The sequence below is a fragment of the Fukomys damarensis genome, unplaced genomic scaffold (genome assembly GCF_012274545.1).
Source record: "Fukomys damarensis isolate Sample0158 unplaced genomic scaffold, DMR_v1.0_HiC HiC_scaffold_39, whole genome shotgun sequence".
Lineage (NCBI taxonomy): Eukaryota > Metazoa > Chordata > Mammalia > Rodentia > Bathyergidae > Fukomys > Fukomys damarensis.
Genome location: NW_022900951.1, coordinates 26,655,311 through 26,675,037, shown reverse-complemented (window position 1 = coordinate 26,675,037; position 19,727 = coordinate 26,655,311). Strand labels below are relative to the sequence as shown.

Here is a 19,727-nt window from a genome sequence, read left to right as displayed (position 1 = left end):
TTTTTTTTTGTTGCTGATTTTAAAAATATACAGTTTGTCAAAATAGGATGACTCTTTCCATGGGAAACCACAGGTGGGGAATATGGCCCCAGACTCAATTTGTCAGTACAGATAATAAAGCACTCAGGCACCAAGAATCTCAATAGGCAAGATTTTAGGTTTGCAGAAGGGTGTGAGAACACTCTAGTGTGATGTAGCAGGCACATGGGGAGGTCACAGAAGGCGCTTTTTATCCATGCTGTGTGAGAAGCAACTGAACTTTTTTCCCCATTGATTGGGTTGAAGGTTTACAATCTATCTCGATTAACTAGTTTAAGTTGTGACAACTCCAACTTCTCTATTTCAAATCTTACTACAAAGCAACAATAATCAAGACATGGCACATTTAGAGAGAGACAGAACAGAATTAAGATTCCAGAAATACACCCTTACATCTACAGTCAATTAATTTTTGACAGGTGTGCCAAGTTGATCCAGAAGAGAAAGAATAGTCTTAACGAATAGTGCTGTACACAATGGATATTTATATACAAAAGAATGAAAGTGCTCACATAACTTGTATCATATGTAAAACCTAACTCAAAATGGATCTGAGACTTAAAATATATAATATTCTTAGAAGCATGTTTAGGTGTAGATCTTTGTGACCTTGCATTAGGCGGTGGTTTCCTACATCTCATGCCAAAAGCACAAGAATAATAGATAAACATCATAATTAAGAACTTTGGAAATTTAAAGGACACGATTAAGAAAGTGAAAATCCAACCCATAGAATAATAGAAATTATTTGTGTATCATATATCTGAAAAGAGTATATATATATATGGTAAGGGCATAAAGAGATGCTCAGCATTATTAGTCATTAGGAAATACAAATTAAGACCACAATGAGATACTATTTTACATCCACTAGATAACTGAAATAAAAGTTATAAAAGTTTAAAAAAAGTTTTGTCAGGGCTGGGGGTTTGGCTCAGTGGTTCTGCTGCCTGCCTTGCCGAATTTGATCCCTGATATATATATATGGTAAGGGCATAAAGAGATGCTCAGCATTATTAGTCATTAGGAAATACAAATTAAGACCACAATGAGATACTATTTTACATCCACTAGATAACTGAAATAAAAGTTATAAAAGTTTAAAAAAAGTTTTGTCAGGGCTGGGGGTTTGGCTCAGTGGTTCTGCTGCCTGCCTTGCCGAATTTGATCCCTGATACAAAAAAAAAAAAAAAGTAGTTTTGTCTACGTTGCTCATGGTGCAGCCACTTTGGAAAATAGTCTAGTCGTTCCTAAAAATCTTAAATACAAAATTAACATTTGACCCAGCAGTTCTCTTACTAGGTACATATCAAAGAGAACTGAAGACAAACATCTTTGCAAAAACCTGTACATAAATATTCATAGCATCATTAGATATGACAGCTACAGAATGAAAATAATGCAGAAGTTCATCAGCTGATCAAAGGAGAGATAAAATATGGTATATCCATACAATGAAATATTATTCAGGAGTAAAATGATGAAGATTAAAAACATTATGCTAGTTGCAAGAAGTCACATACAAAAGGCCACATATATAATTTCATGATATGAAATGCTCATAATAAGCATACGTAAAAATAAGTAGATTATTGCTTGTCAGTTTTGCAGAGGAGGTAAGATGAGTTGACTACTAATGGATCAGAGATATTTTGGAGAAAACCCCTTTGAAATTGGAATTTTGGTGATGGCTACAGAATGCTATGAATGTATTAAAAGTCATGGAAATGTTTACTTTTAAAGGATTCGTTTTATGACATAGAAAGCATATCTCAACAAGGCAATAATTTTCTTAATGGTCTAGAGGTGCTCAGAGGAGTGTCATATAGGTTGCTGATAAAACTCAGTACTCTTTGGTCTTCGCAGAGCGTTGCTGCGGCCTCCTGCTTCAACAGTGCTTGAACGGAGCCCAGCACTCACTTGTGCAACCCGCCCTCACCACCGCCCAATGCAGCCTTGCCCTCACAGGTGCTCCAGAACTACCCGGATGCTGAGGCCGCCATCAACTGCCAGATCAACCTGGAGCTGTATGCCTCCTACATCTACCTGTCTATGTCTTACTACTTTGGCCATGATGATGTGGTTTTGAGGAATTTTGCCAAATACTTTTTTGGGGGGCACCGGGGATTGAACTCCATACCTTGTGCTTGCGAAGCAGGCAGCGGAACCACTAAGCTAAATCTCCAGCCTGCCAATCAATCTTTTTCAGTCTCACACTTGACCTTAACCAAAAGGCTGAGAAGCAATTCATCAATCTCATGAGGAGAGGGGACAATGCCAAGAAGCTGGTGAAGCTGCAGAACCAGCATGGTGGCCGGATCTTCCTTCAGGATATCAAGAAACCAAACTGTGATGATTGGGAAAGTGGGCTCGGGTTGAGCGTGATGGAGTGTGCATTACACTTGGAGAAGAGTGTGGTCCAGTCGCTCCTGGAGCTGCACAAGCTGGCCACTGACAAGAACGACCCCCACGTGTGTGACTTCATTGAGACTTACTACCTGGATGAGCAAATGAAGTCCATCAAACAGCTGAATGACCACGTGACCAACCTCGCTAGGCTGATGTTGCCAGGGCAGTGCATGCATGTTAGGGTTACCTTTACCTTTTCTATAAATTGTACTAGAACATCTACTTAAGTTCTTTAATTGTGTCAAATAAACCCCCCCCCAAAAAAGGAAAACCCCAAACTAAGTACTCCTCCTGCCCTTTCTGTCCCTGTCTCCGAGAAGTTTCTCTTTCCCCTCTTTCTCTCTCTTCTCCCCTCCTCCTCTTTCTATCCCCCGCCTATTAGGAATGTACAGTGGTTGGCCAGATATTTTAGGGAAATGAAGAGATCATGATGAGCAAATAGAACTAATTCTGGAGATTTAAGAAAGAAAATAGAACAGAACTTTAACAAAACAGGCTGTGCTAGAAGGGCACTATACAGAAAAAGAATAAGTCCTTAGATGCTAGAGATGTTACAAAATTAAAATTCAATAGAAGTAAGACTGTAAAGTTATCCAGAGATGCTGATGAAATTCAGCACTTAAATGACTGCCCCTGACCTGCAACCTCTTCCTCAGAGGGGTCATATAAGTATTCAAGCATTGAGAACAACTACTATTCAAATAAAGCTTTATGGTATTGAATATACCATAAAAACCACCATACTTAATGAAACGGTCACATTTAGACAATATTCAGATAAGTTGCTTAAACCAGGTGATTATCAAAAAATGTGCATTACATTCATAAATAATCTTTCAAACCAAGGTATAGGTTATATAGCATAGAGTTGCCCAAACTGCTCAGTGAACTCTGCACTCACGTCCCTGACTACTGAGACCTGAGCCCAGCCTCTGACAAATAACCCAAGAGCCATCTCCACCCACTTCTGTCCTACCTACTTCCGCTTGTACTTCTGGCCCCTCCTATTTCTGGCCCTTTCACTTCCGGCACCGCCTGTTTCTGGGCCTTTCACTCCCGGCCCCTCCTGTTTCTGGCCCTTTCACTTCCGGCCCCGCCTGTTTCTGGCCCTTGCACTTCCGGCCCCGCCTGTTTCTGGCCCTTGCACTTCCGGCCCCACCTGTTTCTGGCCCTTGCACTTCCGGCCCCGCCTGCTTCTGGAACTTTCCATTTCCGCCCTGCCTCAGACCCGCTGACTACTCGCACCTCAGCTTCTGCTGGGAGCCGTTGGCCGACTACTTTCTCAGCCACCATGGGGACACCAGAAAGACCTTGCAGAGGTACCTCTCCCCACTGCCCCATCCGTACTCCACAATCTCGCTCTCACTTTGCAGCCCTCGCGGCCTTTATGCTCAGCTTGCCCGGCGCGGTTCCACAGGCCTCACGAAACTATCACCCGGATTGTGAGGCCTGGGTCAACGTCCAGATCCAGCTGCAGCTTTATGCCTCCTACGTCTACCTGTCCATGGCGGTCTACTGCGAACGCTTCAACGTGGCCCTGAAGGACTTCTCGCGCTTCTTTCTTCACCAGTCTGACTGGTGGAGAGAAGGAGCTGAGAAGTTCATGTGGATGCAGAACAAGCGAGGTGGGCACGTCATCCTTCGCGACATTGTTGAGCCCGACTGCACCGACTGGCAGGGCAGCATGCAGTGTGTGGAGAACGCCATCTATCTGGAAAACATTCTCAAAAGGAGCCTCCAGGTGCTGCAGAACATGGCAGCCAGCAAAGATGACTGTGAACTGCGTGACTTTGTTCAGAGAAACTTCTTGATTCCCCAGGTTACAATCTTCATTAAGTTGGAAGAGTGCTTGAAAAACCTAAGCGAGATGGGGTTTCAGAGAGAGGGCCTGGAGAACTGCTTTCATTGGCTCAACCTGGACGATGATGACGGTGGCGGCAGCCACGAAGAGAACTGAGCGTGAACTGTTGGCAGGGCCATGGGGTTTTCCCTGGGTCACCAGGCAGGGCACGCACACCTCTCCTAAAACCTCGTTATTTCACCTATTTCAGTGATACTGTTGCTTCCAATAAAGTTGCTTGGTTCTTAGTGCAATGAAGGTGTCCATTTGGTTCTTGTGTATGGAACCCACACTTTTTTAAAAATGCCAGATCTAAACTGTGGGTATAAAATGGGTATCTAGGCGGGGATTTAGCTCAGTTGTTCTGCCGCCTGCCTCACAAGTGCAAGCACCTGAGTTAGAACCCTGGTACAAAAAAAAATGGGTATACAGGAGTCTTCCCACCTACCAGTGCCTCACCCACCGGCAGCTGAGGGTTCACCGTGATGGAGAAACGTGGGATGGGATGGTGTGGATGGTCTGAGGTCTGGTATCTGTGTACTATAAAAGTGTGAAAACAGTGCCTGTGGGGCAGACGTTAAGGAAATGGGATAGGGCAGGAAATGAAAGGATTCTAGGTTGCTGTGTAACTTACTGGTAAGTTCAATTGCCTAGCATGTAGAGGGCCATGAGTGCTATCCCAGAACAGAATAAATAAAATAAATGCAGGTATATTTAACGTTACTGGAAGACTTTTAGTTTACTAAAAATATGTAAATATTAATGGCTTTTGCTTCTTGGTAGCAGGACAGCCTTGGAAGGTGGCATAGCAAGGAATGTCTTTGACAAGGGCACCCTAGGCTTTCAGGAAATGAGCTTTAGGCTGGTTTCCCCCTAGCCATGAGGCTGACTAATAACAGTAGAACTTTGCAAGTCTGAGTCCTTTTGTTTACATTATCATTTTGTATTTTTATAAGAAACCTAAGGAGTAAGAAGAGAAGGTATTATGCCTGTGTCTTTATCAGTGAGAAAAAGGGAGGCCACACAGAGCAAGAAGTTATGGAATAAGGACAATAACATAGGTTTTATGATGCTGTATTCCTTTTTTTTTTCCTTACCCCACAGGTATATCAATGAGTTAAGGAAAATTGTGCAGGTAGACTGGGAACCTAGCCAGATTACCAGCCCCAGAAGGGAGGGAAATCCCCAACACTCTTAAAGACAGCCCTGAACACTGTAGTTTTCCCCCTAATTACAGGTGTGCCTTCCAGCCTCAGGTGGGGATGGCTTCTAAACCTCAGCCAAAATCTTCCTAATATGAAAGAAGCCTTTACAACTAGCAACAGACCATATAAGAAGTACAGGGCACCTCCCAGGAAGGCAGTCAGCACCTGAATCCCTCTGTTGAGGCTCTTTCTTCCCACACACGAAGCAGCACTATTACCTCAGCTGGCGCCAAATACCTGGGAAGACCTTAAATTGGGAAATCCCCAGGGATGCACCATTGCACAGATGTCATCCCTGGGAATAGCTTCTCTTCAGACACAATAGGTAAAGGAGGAAGCCTCACAACATGTCCTCTAGGACAATCCAGCTCATCCGAAGGCATGGACAGGGAGGCCTGTATGTTGCCATATGCTGTGTACTGTAATGTATATTACATTATATAGCGTACTGTAATTAACCACTGCCTATTGGAGTCTCTTTACTGGCATCTATAACTGACTCCAGACTGTTATGGTCACCGAGCCTCCTCTTTATGTTATCATTCTCTTTACTGTGATTCAGAAGGACTCTTGGACAATGGAGAGAAGTTTATTTAGAACTACATCTTTTTGTTTTGCCTAGTAAAACAAGATTTCCTTACCTACAAGAGTCAAAGGCAATGGTGATAACACTCCAGTGCCCATTCCAAGCCACTGCTTATAGAGTCATATCTCACTCCTTTGCCCTGGCAGGGAAATTGTGTTACAGTGGTGGCTCCATTTGTTCTATCCTGTTTCTTCTACAAGAAACAGGTGAGTTTTCTAAGTCCCCTCCTTTTGTCACAAAAAGCCTTTCAAATGTATGGGACGGTGGTAGAAAGAAGTAACTTTTAGATTAAGTTTGCCCCATTATACTGTCCAGTGTCTGGACTTTGTCCCTTGATGCAAATCTCCTGGTTTTCCCACCTTCCCCTACCACGGTCCTAACAAAAGGAGTGTGCAAGCATCTTGAGGGTGTGCCATATTCTCGATTCCTTGATAACTGGACTTTTAATCACTGGAAGTGAGATGTGACTGGGCCTTCCAGCCCTGGAAAGTACTACCCGGAGACTCACAGCTGGATGATTGTCAGTCATTGGCTGTGCTCTGCACCTTGGGGGAATGATGTTTGAAACAGCAGCTGTTGCTATGGGTACCAGAGACTGAGGCAATGATAATATCAGAACAAACTAAGGGAAAATGGTAAAATTGATAACTTCATTTCAGACTCAAACACAGATTCAAATTAACTGTGTTGAATAATTTACCTCTAGGAGGAAAATCCTTACTCTATCACAAAAGGAAATTTCTTAATAGATGGTTGTCACTGACAACTTATACTCCATTTTCGAGAAAAAGGAAAAGTATCTTTTTCTTCAGAAATGTGTGACAATCAGTATAAAACACCCATTAATTTCTCCTGAATTTTCTCTACTCTGGAAATTTGTTCTGCATTTCTCATTTTTTAATTCTCTTATTATTTTTTTTTTCATTTGCCATTAACTCCAAGTTCTTTTCACAAACCGAAGAAACATGTCTAATCAGGTATTCAGTAGAGGAAGGCATTATCAGCAATCTTGGAAGTGATATTATGCTTCATATTTTAAAATAAATTATTTTACAAAGAGGGTGTGAGTGTGAGTAGTAATAGTAATAGTAGTCTTGAGTTACTTTTCAGAGGTTATTAGTGGAGAATTTATTTCAGAAAATCTTAAGTGAAAGGTGAATGAGAGTTAATTATATTAGCAAATGTTTGGATGCCTGAAAGGTAAAGAAAATAAATTTAAACCTGTCGTGGTGGTGCACGCCTGTAATCCCAGCACTCAGGAGGCCGAGGCAAGAGGATCGCTGTGAGTTCGAGACCAGCCTGGGCTACATATTGAGTTCCAGGTCAGTCTCAACTGCACAGTGAGACCCTGCCTCAAAAAACCACAAAAAATAAAAATAAAAAATAAATAAATTTACACCTAATTCACTAGCCAAGGGGATCATTGGAGAAGAGTAAGGGACAGTGAGAATGGAAAGTAATAATGGCAGTGTTCTTTTTAAAGAATTGTTCAGTTTGGATTGGGGTGGTTTATGAGTAGTAACAAAGACTAGAAAAGTAAGGACTTAGAAAAGATAAATTTTGTCTGCCATGTGGATAAGGAGTAGGGAACAAAACAGCTCAGAGTAGCTTGTGTCTTTCTGTTGCATTTCATTGATTCCAGGAGTCACATTGTTTTCACATCTTTGGGGTGCACTTCAAAACTCAACAGAGTGCTATCAGCAGGTGGGAAGAAAACCTTGGAGACATTAGAGGCATACTCTTAAATACTACATTGCCACTACATTGCCACAAGGATAATATTAAGAGACACAAAAGATTCTGAGTACAAAAGTGATTTAAAGGAGTTGAATTTTGAATCTGAAGTTGTTCTAGTAGTACTTTAATTTCTTTAGTGCAGTTTCCTTTTTGTGTGTGTGCATAAGAATGCGATAATAAAAAAAAATCTATGCCTACTAAGACTGAAAGTTCTTTCAATAAGTGTATGCTGAAAAACGTAAGAAAAACCAAAGTGCTAGGAAAATATGGTGTACTAGTTTAATTGGTGGCATTTTTTTGCTTTCTTCATGCTACATAAAATAATTGTGTGCCTGAAAATCGACAAGTTTGGTTTCATAAAATATATTACATTTTAAATCCCCTGTTCAGGACTGTAGGCCTAAAGTCATCTCATGATTCATATTAGCTACTAGAGTTTCAACCATTGTGTTAACAAAATACAAAGGAACGGGACATTCATTAGCAGGAAGGAACAGAGTATAAATCTAGGCACAGCTGATCTCTGAGTTAAGGGCTGGTAGTTTACTGTGGTAGCTGATGATTCTGGGTAATAATTTCATAAAAAGATTTATTTTTATTCCAAACCAGAAGTTCCAACAGAAGGCCTACGGCCTGATTCACCTTGCTTGGACTGACTGCTTTAGTAAACGTTTTACTTTGGAATACTTTTAAATTTTTTAGATTTAAATTGCAAAGATAGTGCAGTTGTTTTTATATCCTTTATCCAGTTTCCTCTAATATTAACATCATCCAAAGCCATGATACGCTTGTCAAACGTAAGAAATTAGAATGGGCATATTCTTATAAGCTAAATTCCACATTGTGTTCAGATTTCACCAGTCTTTCCATGTGTACTGTTTTTGGGTGCTAGGTTCTAGTCCAGGATATCAAATTGTATACAGTTGTCATATCACCTTGACCTTTTCTTAGTCATTTCTTTTTTTTTTTTTATGACTGTGACAGTTATAAAGTGAACTTGGTCATGTATTTTGTAGAACAATTCTCAATTTGGATTTGTTGGGTGTTTTGTAATTAGACTGGGGTTCTAGGTTTGGGGGATGAAGTTCATAGAAGTAATCTTTCTAATCACATCATACCAAATGGGCTACATCACAACAATATGACTTAGCAGCAGCCATGTTAAGCTTGATTACTTGATTAGGATGGTGGTGGCCATGTTTTTCCACTGTAAGATTGCTGAGTTCTCCTTTCCAAACTCTGTTCTTTAAAGTGAGTCATTAAATCAAATTCACCCTCAAGAAACAGGAAGAAGGGCCGGGGATTTAGCTCTCTGGTTCTGGCCACTGAAAAGAAACAGGAAGAAGAATTAAGCGCCACCTCCTGGATGGAGAGAGTATTTACTTATAACACCTGAAATTGCTCTATAATGAAGATTTGTACCTTCTCCATTTATTTGCTCCATCATTTATCCCAGTATGGACTCGTTTATTTAATGCTTTGAGTTATAGTTCAAGACTATAAGCCAGGCGTGGTGGTGCACGCCTGTAATCCCAGCACTCAGGAGGCTGAGGCAGGAGGATCGCTGTGAGTTCGTGACCAGCCTAGGCTACATAGCGAGTTCCAGTTCAGTCTCAACTACATAGTGAGACCCTGTCTCAAAAAACCAAAAAAAAAAAAAGACTATATTATTCATTCTGTTCCTAAAATGTTCTGCATTTAACTATTGAGACCTCTTTCAGTTATCTCTTGTGTTCCTTTGATAAACTCCCAGCCCTGTATATGTAGCACTTCCTCACTGCCTGCTACTACAAGATCCTCTAAACTCATGGTGTGTTTTCGCTGCTCCCACCCTAGACCTAGCCGTTCTCCAAGGAGTCCTGCTGCTTTTCATTGGGAAAAAATAGTATTTTAGAATCAGGATCTTAGCAACCTAATTAATTTTTAATTGGAAGAGCTCTCAGAAAATTCCCTATTTCTGGTCTCTCTTGAAGATACTATCAGGTCACACTGGGTCCTTTTCTCATATGGAGCTTAAATGGAACCTTCATATGGGGCTGAATCTTAGCTGCCACCTTAGATCATATATATTCTTCAATTTACTACAGTATGTGCCATTCAAGCAATGTACCTTAGGCCCTGGAAAATGCCTTTTACTGATTTAAATTCCTTGTGGCCCCGCAGGCACACACTTTCAGGTGATTGTACCTAGACCAGTGATGGCAAACCTTTTAGAGACAAGTGCCCAAACTTCAACCCAAAACCCACTTATTTATGGCAAAATGCCAATGATGTAATTAAACCTGAATACTGAGGTTTTACTTCATAAAGAAGCAATTCATACATTAACATCTTATGTTTTAAGAGAACAATACAATAGCACGTGTGGCATAGGTTCACCACCTCTAACCTAGACTTTCTGTCCCAAGTACTATTGAGAGTAAGTAACTTGGTTTGCATCCTCTGTCTGAGAAATAGGATAGTTCCTGTCCCTTAGGTCGGTGCACCCTTCTGTCTCCAAATCTCAGACAGTATTTGGGTGGTGACACTTCCATCTTTTGTTTCCTTGCTGCTTAAAAGTCAGAAGTACTTAGGTGATAGTGAGATCTATAGGTATCTCGCTCACTTTCTCATTCAATGTTGGCCAAGTGTTCAGGTTATTTTCCCTTTTGTTACCACTTCTTGGCACTACGGAAAATTACTTTGATGATTTTGTAGTCTTCGAATACATTGCCAGACAGGATATGCAAGGAGTTATAAACCAGAGACTCATTGCATCAAATTAAGATGCTTGAATCCCAAAGTTTTCTGAATGATTTAGACCACACAGTGGGAGGCAAGAAAAAGAGGGGTAGAAAGAGAAATGAAACTAGCAAGATAGAAGACTCACACAGCTTGAATCCTATGCCATGGAAAGTTCCTGTGTCCACCCTTTCTTTCCTACCTTAGCCTTGCCCAGTGACTCTGGTTATGAGGACCAGCGATAAAGATACCTGGCACCAACACACACATCTGCTCTATCAGAGAGACCCAGGGACAGATATTCCTGGGCATAGCTAAAACAGGCTGGTCACCCGCTGAACAGGTGTTTTTATCTGGTATGTGGCACCAGATGGTTGTCACCAAAGGCTAGCTGATCTAAGGGTGGTTGACCTGTCATGAAACTTGATTGCTACTTGCTTTTTTTATCCCTTCCTATTCAGGATGCCTACATTCTGCCACTTTATCCATGGCTAATATGTCTCACAAGCATTACCTACATTTAGCTTCATCTGTCTTCTTTCTGTGCTTTTCTTGTCTGTTGCAGAATTAAATATTTTTTAAATATATAGTAAACATACATTTCTCTACCTAAACATCTTTTACTCTGTTCTTTCGAGATGAATTGGCCTGGTGGTACATGAGTCTTTTCCAGGATGCTGCTCGTGTTACTCTTGTCAGTTCTGTTGACTGGAGAATTTATATGTTATGTTGATGATCACTGGGAAGAGGAGATTATGATCCCATTTTCTTTAAGGTTGTTGATTCCTTTCACCTAGATCACTTAGAAAATCATTTCTTTTGGTGATAAGAAAAAGATATAAATACAGTCTTCCTACAAGGAAGAATCCTGTCTAGTTGCTTCACCTTCATATTGGGTCTGATACTTGTAGTGGATTATGAGGTGCATGAGGCTTGTGAAAGAAGAAGGGGGGCAGGACGTTGATTTAGTAAGCTGAGACTATATGGAAACTGAAGAGATGAGCATAGGTAGTATAGTTTTGGATGCCGGGAGTGTCAAGAAGCCTTGTGAAAGTTTATTACATTGTTACTTATGAGACCAGAAAAAGGAAGCAGCACAGGAGTGCTTAAATGTGGTACCTGAAAATATATTCATCTCTTATTAAAATTAAATTTTCTCAAGCATGTACAATCTTGCCAATTAGAGCAGATCAGGGTGCAGCTCAAGGCCAGTAACTCCAGGAACAGTGAAGAGAAAAAAAAAATCCCATCCCACTTCTCAGAAAAGGGAACATCCATCTATCCCCCTTGAAGGCAAGTTGTAGGCTTTACAGACAGGCAATTGAGTTCCCTTCTCTGACAGTTGGTTCTGGAAAGGTCTTTTCTTCACAGAATGTCCTGTGATCAGAGAGAGTCTACTTCTCTACCAGGAGGCTCCCAAAAGGAATCTATTGAGAAAAGTGAAATAGTTGAAAAAGACACCTGGAAGCCTGAGACGCTTTTGCTGGTTCTCACTCTGGAGGGTTTTGACAAGCTTTCTGGGCTCCACGTGGGCCAAGGTGCAGCAGTCCTTTGGTGCAGAAGAGCTGCTTATATAGGCCCGCCCTGGGCAGGACTCCTGCTAACACAGTCGCCACAGACTCAAGGGCCTCTACTGAGGGCTCCTAAAACATTGAACTAACTGAATTCCAGGGCCCCCCCTGACATCTGCAGCAACTCCCATTCTTGTATTTCATTATTATATGTCATTTTACATCTTATAGAAAATAAAGATGAGTTCAATCCCTGGTACCAAAAAAAAAAAAAAAAGAAGAAAAGAAAATAAAGATGTTATGCAAAGGGATTTGCTGAAGGAGAGGAGGGGGAGCTCTCCTCTGAACAAATGGGTAAAACCCATTTTACCTACCTATATGCTCTTGGCAGCAAAGGGAAGGTAGTTTCGTTGTAAATCATAGATTCAGGGAAAAAAATCTAGAAGAAAAGGAAAATGCCAAACTCTTCTAAGATGTTAGGGAAACAAGTGGAGACCAGAAGGCAGCAAGAAGATAGAGCATCCAAACATAATCACAGTCATTATAACCGAACCCACAAAGATATTAAGGTTTGAAAAAGTATGAACCATGTCTGGGAGAATTTCACATTTAAATATGAAAGGCTCCATTGAACAAAGTGACTTTAAGACCACAAAAATGGTTTGCTTTTCATCTCTCCTCATTCTTCAGTTACTTACATGAATGTGTATGGAAAACCGTGAGTAAAGAAGTGAAGGTAAGAATACCCTTTGGATAAAAAAAGATGCTTAGCTTTAAGGTGATACTTGTGAGAGAGGAAGAGCTTCTTTGACATCTATAGTGGTGAAAACAACAGGAGGTAGACTTGGAAATCAGGCTTGAAGGAACTAGGATGAAGGCAAGACAGGGTACATCTGGCATGAAGGGTAAGAGGAGTGTAATTGATGGTAAAAGATGAGTTGTGGAGGGAATTAGCTTAGTGGTTTCTGTGCCTGCCTCACAAACGCACGGACCTGAGTTCTATCCCTGGTACCCCCCCCAAAAAAAGATGAGGTGTGGAGAATGACCTCATCTTAAGGTCAAGGGTGTAGTTGCTATATTTAAAGTAAAACACCAAGGGCTGGGGCTTTGGCTCAGTGGTTCCACCGCCTGCCTCGCAAATACAGGGGCCTGAGTTCGATCTCCGGTACAAAAAACAAAAACAAAACAAAACAAAAAACACCTTTAATAAGGTGTTTGGGCCAGGGATTTAGCTCAGAGGTTTTGACGCCTGCCTCGCAAGCACAAGGACTCGAATTTGATCCCTAGTGCCACAGAAAATAAAAAGTAAAACACCATTTGAAGGAAGCAGCACCTTTCCACCTGGGCTTTAGGATTGTGTGGTCAAATTCCTTTGTGGGGATCCCTGAAATGATGGAGTTGTCTATGACAGGCAATTAGTGTGAATATGAAAATATGAAACTAATGACCTCATGTTTAAAGACACCAGGAAGAATATTCTCTCCAATCAAGCTAGTGGCTTCAAAAAGTGCCAGAGATGAGGTCTCTCTGTCTCCTTTTGTCTCTTTAAACCACAGTTTGACTATTGTTTCAATTTGCTGCTTCCGAAGAGTACAAGCCCAGATGTCAGGATGTCAGAATGCTAGAAGAACATCAAAGCCCCTAGTAGTGTTGGCACAAGTGTTTCCGAGCAGCATCAAAGAAATGCAGGACTTGCACCCTTCCTCTCAGAGAAAGAACATCAGACTCAGCTCTGGCAACTTTGGCCTCCCTTGAAAACTCATTCACCACTTCTGTCAGACATTTGGAATAAGTAAGATTTATCAGCAGCCCCTGAAGTTAAAAAACAAACAAAAAAAAAACCACGCCAATGCACTGTAACCAGTTCTTCCCAAGAGCGTGGGGGTTGCGTGCCTGTCAGGTCAGAATCCAGGAGCAATGGTCAGGTTATACAGGTAGGTACTTACCCATTTTGTTCTTCAAGTAACAAGACATGCCGTCCCCTCCCCAAACCACCACAACACTGCGGACAGACATAAAGCTGGATCCACAGCCCATTCCCCAGTCCCAGCTTTACCAGCACTGCCATGCAGCTAAAAGATCTAATTTTCCTTTACGTTTGCTTGTATTCATCATCAAAACAAAGCCCCCTCCAGTCTTCTTGTTCCCCAGGACACACCTCATCCTTCACACCCTAACCCCACAAGGCCACATTTTTTCTGTCCGCTTCTCTCATTCATCCTCTAGTTTTGAAACCTTTCCTTTGTGTTCTTTGACGTTCGTGGGCCATTATCTCCCACACCAAGATTTGCTGTCCTCACCTCCCTTTCAGAACATTTCCTTCACCTTCTTGTTTTAGCCCTTTCCATTGCTAGACACTCCCCTCCTCCCTATCTATACACTGTCCTAGGCCTGGAGGTGAGGTCGGTATCCTCCCTCCTTCCTCCTTTTTGGTGCTTCCAGGGCATTTCTTTGTCCTGTTCCTTCTCTCTTCAAGCCCTGGGTTTAGAATCTAATATTACCATATCATGTCCTTCATTACCTCTTCCTGTCCAGAGACCCCCCCCATCCAGTATTTCTTGATGATTTTAGTTCTTGGCTGATGAATATTTAACAGCAGCCTTGTTCTAATTTCTAGTGATTTCCATATCTGCATACATGTTCCTTTCACAACCTGGCCTCTTAGCCCCTTGGCCAGTTCTCCTTCTCATATCTTGTCCTCCAATGTACTCAGCCACTCATTGTGATAGCCATGTCAGAGACCTTGTCATCTGGGATAATTGAACGCTTTACATAATCTCTATATCATGCATTAGACTCTAACATCGCCTCTATTTCTAGTTCATTCTCTCTAGAGTGCAGATGCCCCACATCTTTTAACCCCTCTGGGAAATCCAATCAATTGGTTCATGACACTTTCCCTTGACCTCAATTCCTTGATCTCTTCTATTAGCTCAGGTTAAATCCCACAGCAAATGATAATAATAATTCCCTTTGATACATTGCCACCCTATCTGACCTGCTTTGTTGTACTTGCTTGACAAAATCTCTAGTCTAAAACTGTTTTTCCCCATACCCACACCTGCACCCCTATAACTGAATGTGGCTAAAGAAAAACTCAACCATTCTGACAGAATGCACTTAAACTTAAGGAGTATGACTCTTAAGTGGTCTTGAAATGGCAAATTTTTCCATCCAATTGATATAGCTCATTGCCACTAGTCCAGGAGAATGGAAGACACACTAGGAGCCACGGAGACGAAGCGAAAGTAAGGCTTTATTTAATGGCAGACCAGTCTGCGTTCACAGGCTCCATCCACTGCTTAAACAAAGAAGATATACATTCTAGGAGGGGGCATTTCAAGTGAGGCATCTTTGGTATACATTCATTGGTTACAGAAATTGAATATGCGTTATAGCAAGCAAGCTCAGTCATGGTAATGGCTCACACATAATACTGGCAACATATTTAGTGGGTAATTTAAAATATGAGGTTTATATCTCATTTGCATTATGGTGAAAAAAACTCCTCTAGAGACAAAGACATTCCTTAGATGCAGAAGTTGGCTCAGTCATGTCCAGGCACACGAGGCAGGACAGGCCCAGATGTGTTGAATAAAGAAAATTTCAAGTAGGGAATTTCCCCATAGTAAGTCCAGCTTGAACCATGGAGACAAAATTCCCTTGTCAGTCTCTTGGTGGTGTCAAAAATTACATTTACCTATTTTGTCGACTATGACTCTTCCTGTCCATCCATATATTCTCCGTGTGTTTCTGCCTTTACTATATGGTAAGCCATCCCTTCTCAAACTCACAAAAATGCTAAGGAAGCATTTGTGCTTTAAGGAAGTAATTTAATGTGCCCATGATTCTGTGGGTCAACAATTTGGGTAGCAGTGTTAAGTAGTTGTTCTCTCAGACTTGCCTGGTAATAGTCACATGGTTGTGGTTATCTGTTGGCTTGAATGGGGCTGCTTGATCTGAAAAGGAATTTGGTGTTTGCTGTTGGTTGGACCACATATGTAGCAGGCTAGTTTGGGCTTCCCCAGTTAGGGAAAGAGTTCCCAGAAAAAAAGCATTTTTAAATTCTCTGTTGATATTATATTAGCCAGGGTCCTATTAGCTACAGTAAATCATGTGGCCAAACCCAGAATCATTGTGTGGGGAATAACAAGGATCTAATATGCTGTGGGTGATTGCTGGGCAAACCTAGTACTTCCTCCACCCTCTGCTACCACACTTCCTTTCTTTTCAGTCCTTACTTTCAGCTAATGAAATTCCATTCTGTTTCACTGAAAAAAAAAAAAGAAAGAAACTATAGATTTCCACCTCCCACCATACCACCTTTTTATAAATAAAAATACAAAAGTGAAAACTAGGAAGTGAAAAGATAACCTCTAAAGTGGACAAATCGATATATAGCAGAGCAAGTACACTATGTAGAGATGTGAAGTTACTTCCATTAAAAAGTCTAACATAAATTTCCTTTGGGAATTATGATTAAATTATATTAAAAATACAAGTGGGAACAAGGATGATAATTTTTAAAGGTATGCAAATATATACATATGCACAAGTTACATACGTGTACAATGCCTCCAGATGCTACAGATTTTTAAATAAATAACCTGTTATTTTGATTAAAATTAATCTGATTGACTATATTTACCCAGACATTATATCAAATAATTGGAAAAATGTGCCACATAGAATGCCTCATATATTCCTCCAAAATCTTTATCTGAAATTAATGGCAATTTCCAATTTTTTAGGACAAATGCCATAAAATCATCTTTAATTCATCTTTCTCACATACTCAACATCCAAATTTTTAGTGAATATCTTCCAGAATATATCTAGTTTCTGATCCATTCTCACCATTTCCATTGCTACCAGCCATACTCAGCCTACCACCTCCCACCCAGGTTATTGCAATATAGTCTTAACTGAGCTTCCTGCTGTTGGTCTTGTACCCTGTAGTCCATTTTCAACATAGCAGCAGATTGAGCATTTGAAAATATAAGACAAATCATGTCACTCTTCTGCTACAATGACCCTCACAGCTCTGGCAATCTTCCTGTCCCATCCCCCACGCACAACTGCCCTTATTTCTTCCAAACTATACTCTTCCTCCATGCTCACTTGGCTTCAGTAATGTTACTCTGTAAGCCCTGCAGTGCCTGACGCCTACTGCCTCCTTAGCATGCATATATTTATATATGTATGTATGTATCTGAGACGGGCTCTTACAGTGTAGTTCAAGCTGGCCTTGAGCTCACCATGTAGCCTAGGCTGGCCTCAAATTCACAATAATCCTCCTGCCTCAGCCTCCCCAGTGCTGGGATTACATGTGTGTACCACTTACCACATCTGGCTCCTTAGCATTTTTGTACTAGCTTACCTCTGGAGCATTGTAGTATGCAGGTTTTGTTGTGTAACAAACCGATTGAAAATATAATGGTTTCAAATAACAGTCAGTTATTACCTCTTATGCTCCTCTGAGTTAACCAATTCTTATCAACCAATCTGGCGGAGGCTGGATGATCTCGTACTGGAACTGGCAAACTACAAGCTGCTGGTCAAATGTAGTCTGCTCCCTCTCTTTGTGAATACATTTTTATTAAAACAGAGCTATGCCTGTTTGTTTATGTATTGTCTATCCCTGCTTTCACTTTAGGATAATAGTGGCTTGATGTTGAAAGGGAAATGGAACTGGTCCAGGCTCAGTCACCTAATGGTGATTACAGGGTTTCTGAGAGCGAGGGGGCTATATGCATGCATAGGAGCATACCTCAATGCTTGAAGCATTTTCAAATTTCTGCATGAATTATCCCTGCTGTTTTCCCATTGGCTAAAGAAGCTCACATGACTAAACCTAGAAGCAATATGGAAGGGTACCCAAGGATGTGGGTGTGGAGACGGCAACATTTGTGCTCATTTTTTCGAAAAATCTACAGTAACATTTTTTTCTCTCTTGTGACTACTTCACCTCCTTCGATTCTGTGCACAAATACTATTTTGATGGGATCGCATTTCCCTTTCCCCATCTCTCGTTCTGCTTCATTTCCCTCCGTCAAATCCATAATTTTATAACTATCATATTTTTACTTTATTTTGCTTGTTGCCTTTTCCTTCTAGAATATAAACTGTATAAGAGAAGGGATCTGTGGCTGTTTTTCTTTCTTTTTTTCTGCTGTTTTATCTCAAGGGTCTAGAATGCTGCCTAGAGCAGAGTAGGAAATCCAAAAATATTTTTGAATGAATAAATGAATGGCATGATGCTACTTAGGACTTGAAGGAGGAGCAGTCTGTGCTGGCCACACTAGTGCTATTGATGTTTGCATTTTAAGTTCATTAGTTACTCTTCTTAGAGTTACACTGGGGGTATTATGATGAAACATGTCTATCAAAGTAATTGTAATTCTGTTCTTAAATTCTCAGTATTTTTCAGAGTATTTAAACTATGCCAGGAACTTAAGAACAGAATTACTATTGCTTTGATTTTATATACCTTAGATAAGTTTGGCCTTAACTCAATCAGTAGCAGGCAACAATTATAATATTTAATTTTCTAAATGAAACTAGGGCAGTACAACTATCTATTTTGAGAGAGTAATTTCTTGGAGAAGAGTTCTATTTTAAAACAAAGCTCTGATCACATTGCATATCCCCCCAACCTTCCTGGTATCTTTTCTGATTGCAGAATATAATACTTCCAAATTAGTACTCATTTTGCATTTATGGAATTGTGTGTGTGTGTGTGTGTGTGTGTGTGTGATGGGATTAGCTATATTTAAAAAAAATAAAAGGGCATTTTTTTTTTTTTGGTACTGGGGATCAAACTTGGGACCTTGTGCTTGCAAGTCAGGTGGCAGAACCACTGAGCTAAATCCCTGGCTCAAAAGGGCATAATTTTGAAAAGGGTGACATGAGAGGTGGAGGTAGCCTAGGCTGGAGCCAGAAGGTGAGGAGTTTTTAGGAACATGGTATGAAATAATTTGCGGGTATAGAGGAGCTATATAATACAATGCAATATAGGGAGATAAGGCAAGTACCATATTTTGAATTATAACAAATGCACAGTAGAGCTCCAGATCTACCAGATGTCCACAACAAAACAAAAACAAAGTATGTGAAACTATTTTGACAATATGATGAGCTTTTATATGCATTTTTGTTCTTACATTACTCTGAATTATACACATTGTCTTTTTTATTCTAAACTCTGTATAGAATTGATACATTAAAATCACCATACCACTGGACTTTTCTGGTTGTAATCATTTCACCAAGAGCAGGATTCTGGCCTGTTGATCTGCTATTGTGTCTCTATCACCCCGTTTCCTCAATGGTTATTTATACCTCATCTACAGCTTCCAGATATTAAAGAGAAAGGTGCTAAAACTTATGGGAGTTTAAAGGAAGAGCTTTTCTATATCTTGTGCAATAGATAAGGTCACTACTTTGTTGACCTTTCTTACAAAAGGGTTCAGTGATAACGGCCAAATTAAAGCTCTGGTCAACCACAGCTGATGATGGGTTCTGTTGATGGTTGCCCTTGGCTAGACCTGAAAGTGCTGCCCTGAGAAAATGATTACTCTTCTGCTCGGTAAGTCAAAGATATATCCATTAAAGGCTGAGCAGGAAAGAGGAATGAATTTAGCCTCTTATTCGGTCCATACATTACACCTCTTGTTCTC

The 19,727-nt window shown here is 40.7% G+C and overlaps 2 protein-coding genes across 2 annotated transcripts in view; both read left to right on the top strand.

Annotated features, from left to right (window-relative positions):
• LOC104851352 (ferritin heavy chain-like) overlaps window positions 1-2,675 on the top strand; it is a 4,181-nt gene extending 1,506 nt beyond the window's left edge. Inside the window, 3 exon segments of the mRNA XM_033760467.1 lie at window positions 1,953-2,152; window positions 2,289-2,308; window positions 2,310-2,675. Of these exon segments, the coding sequence (XP_033616358.1) occupies window positions 1,953-2,152; window positions 2,289-2,308; window positions 2,310-2,675 (586 nt within the window).
• Window positions 2,676-3,525: 850 nt separating this feature from the next.
• Window positions 3,526-4,505, top strand: LOC104851345 (ferritin heavy chain-like). The gene has a single exon (XM_033760540.1). It carries the CDS (start codon window positions 3,740-3,742, stop codon window positions 4,403-4,405), a length of 666 nt encoding a protein of 221 aa, XP_033616431.1. The 5' UTR covers window positions 3,526-3,739; the 3' UTR covers window positions 4,406-4,505.
• Window positions 4,506-19,727: the final 15,222 nt, after the last annotated feature.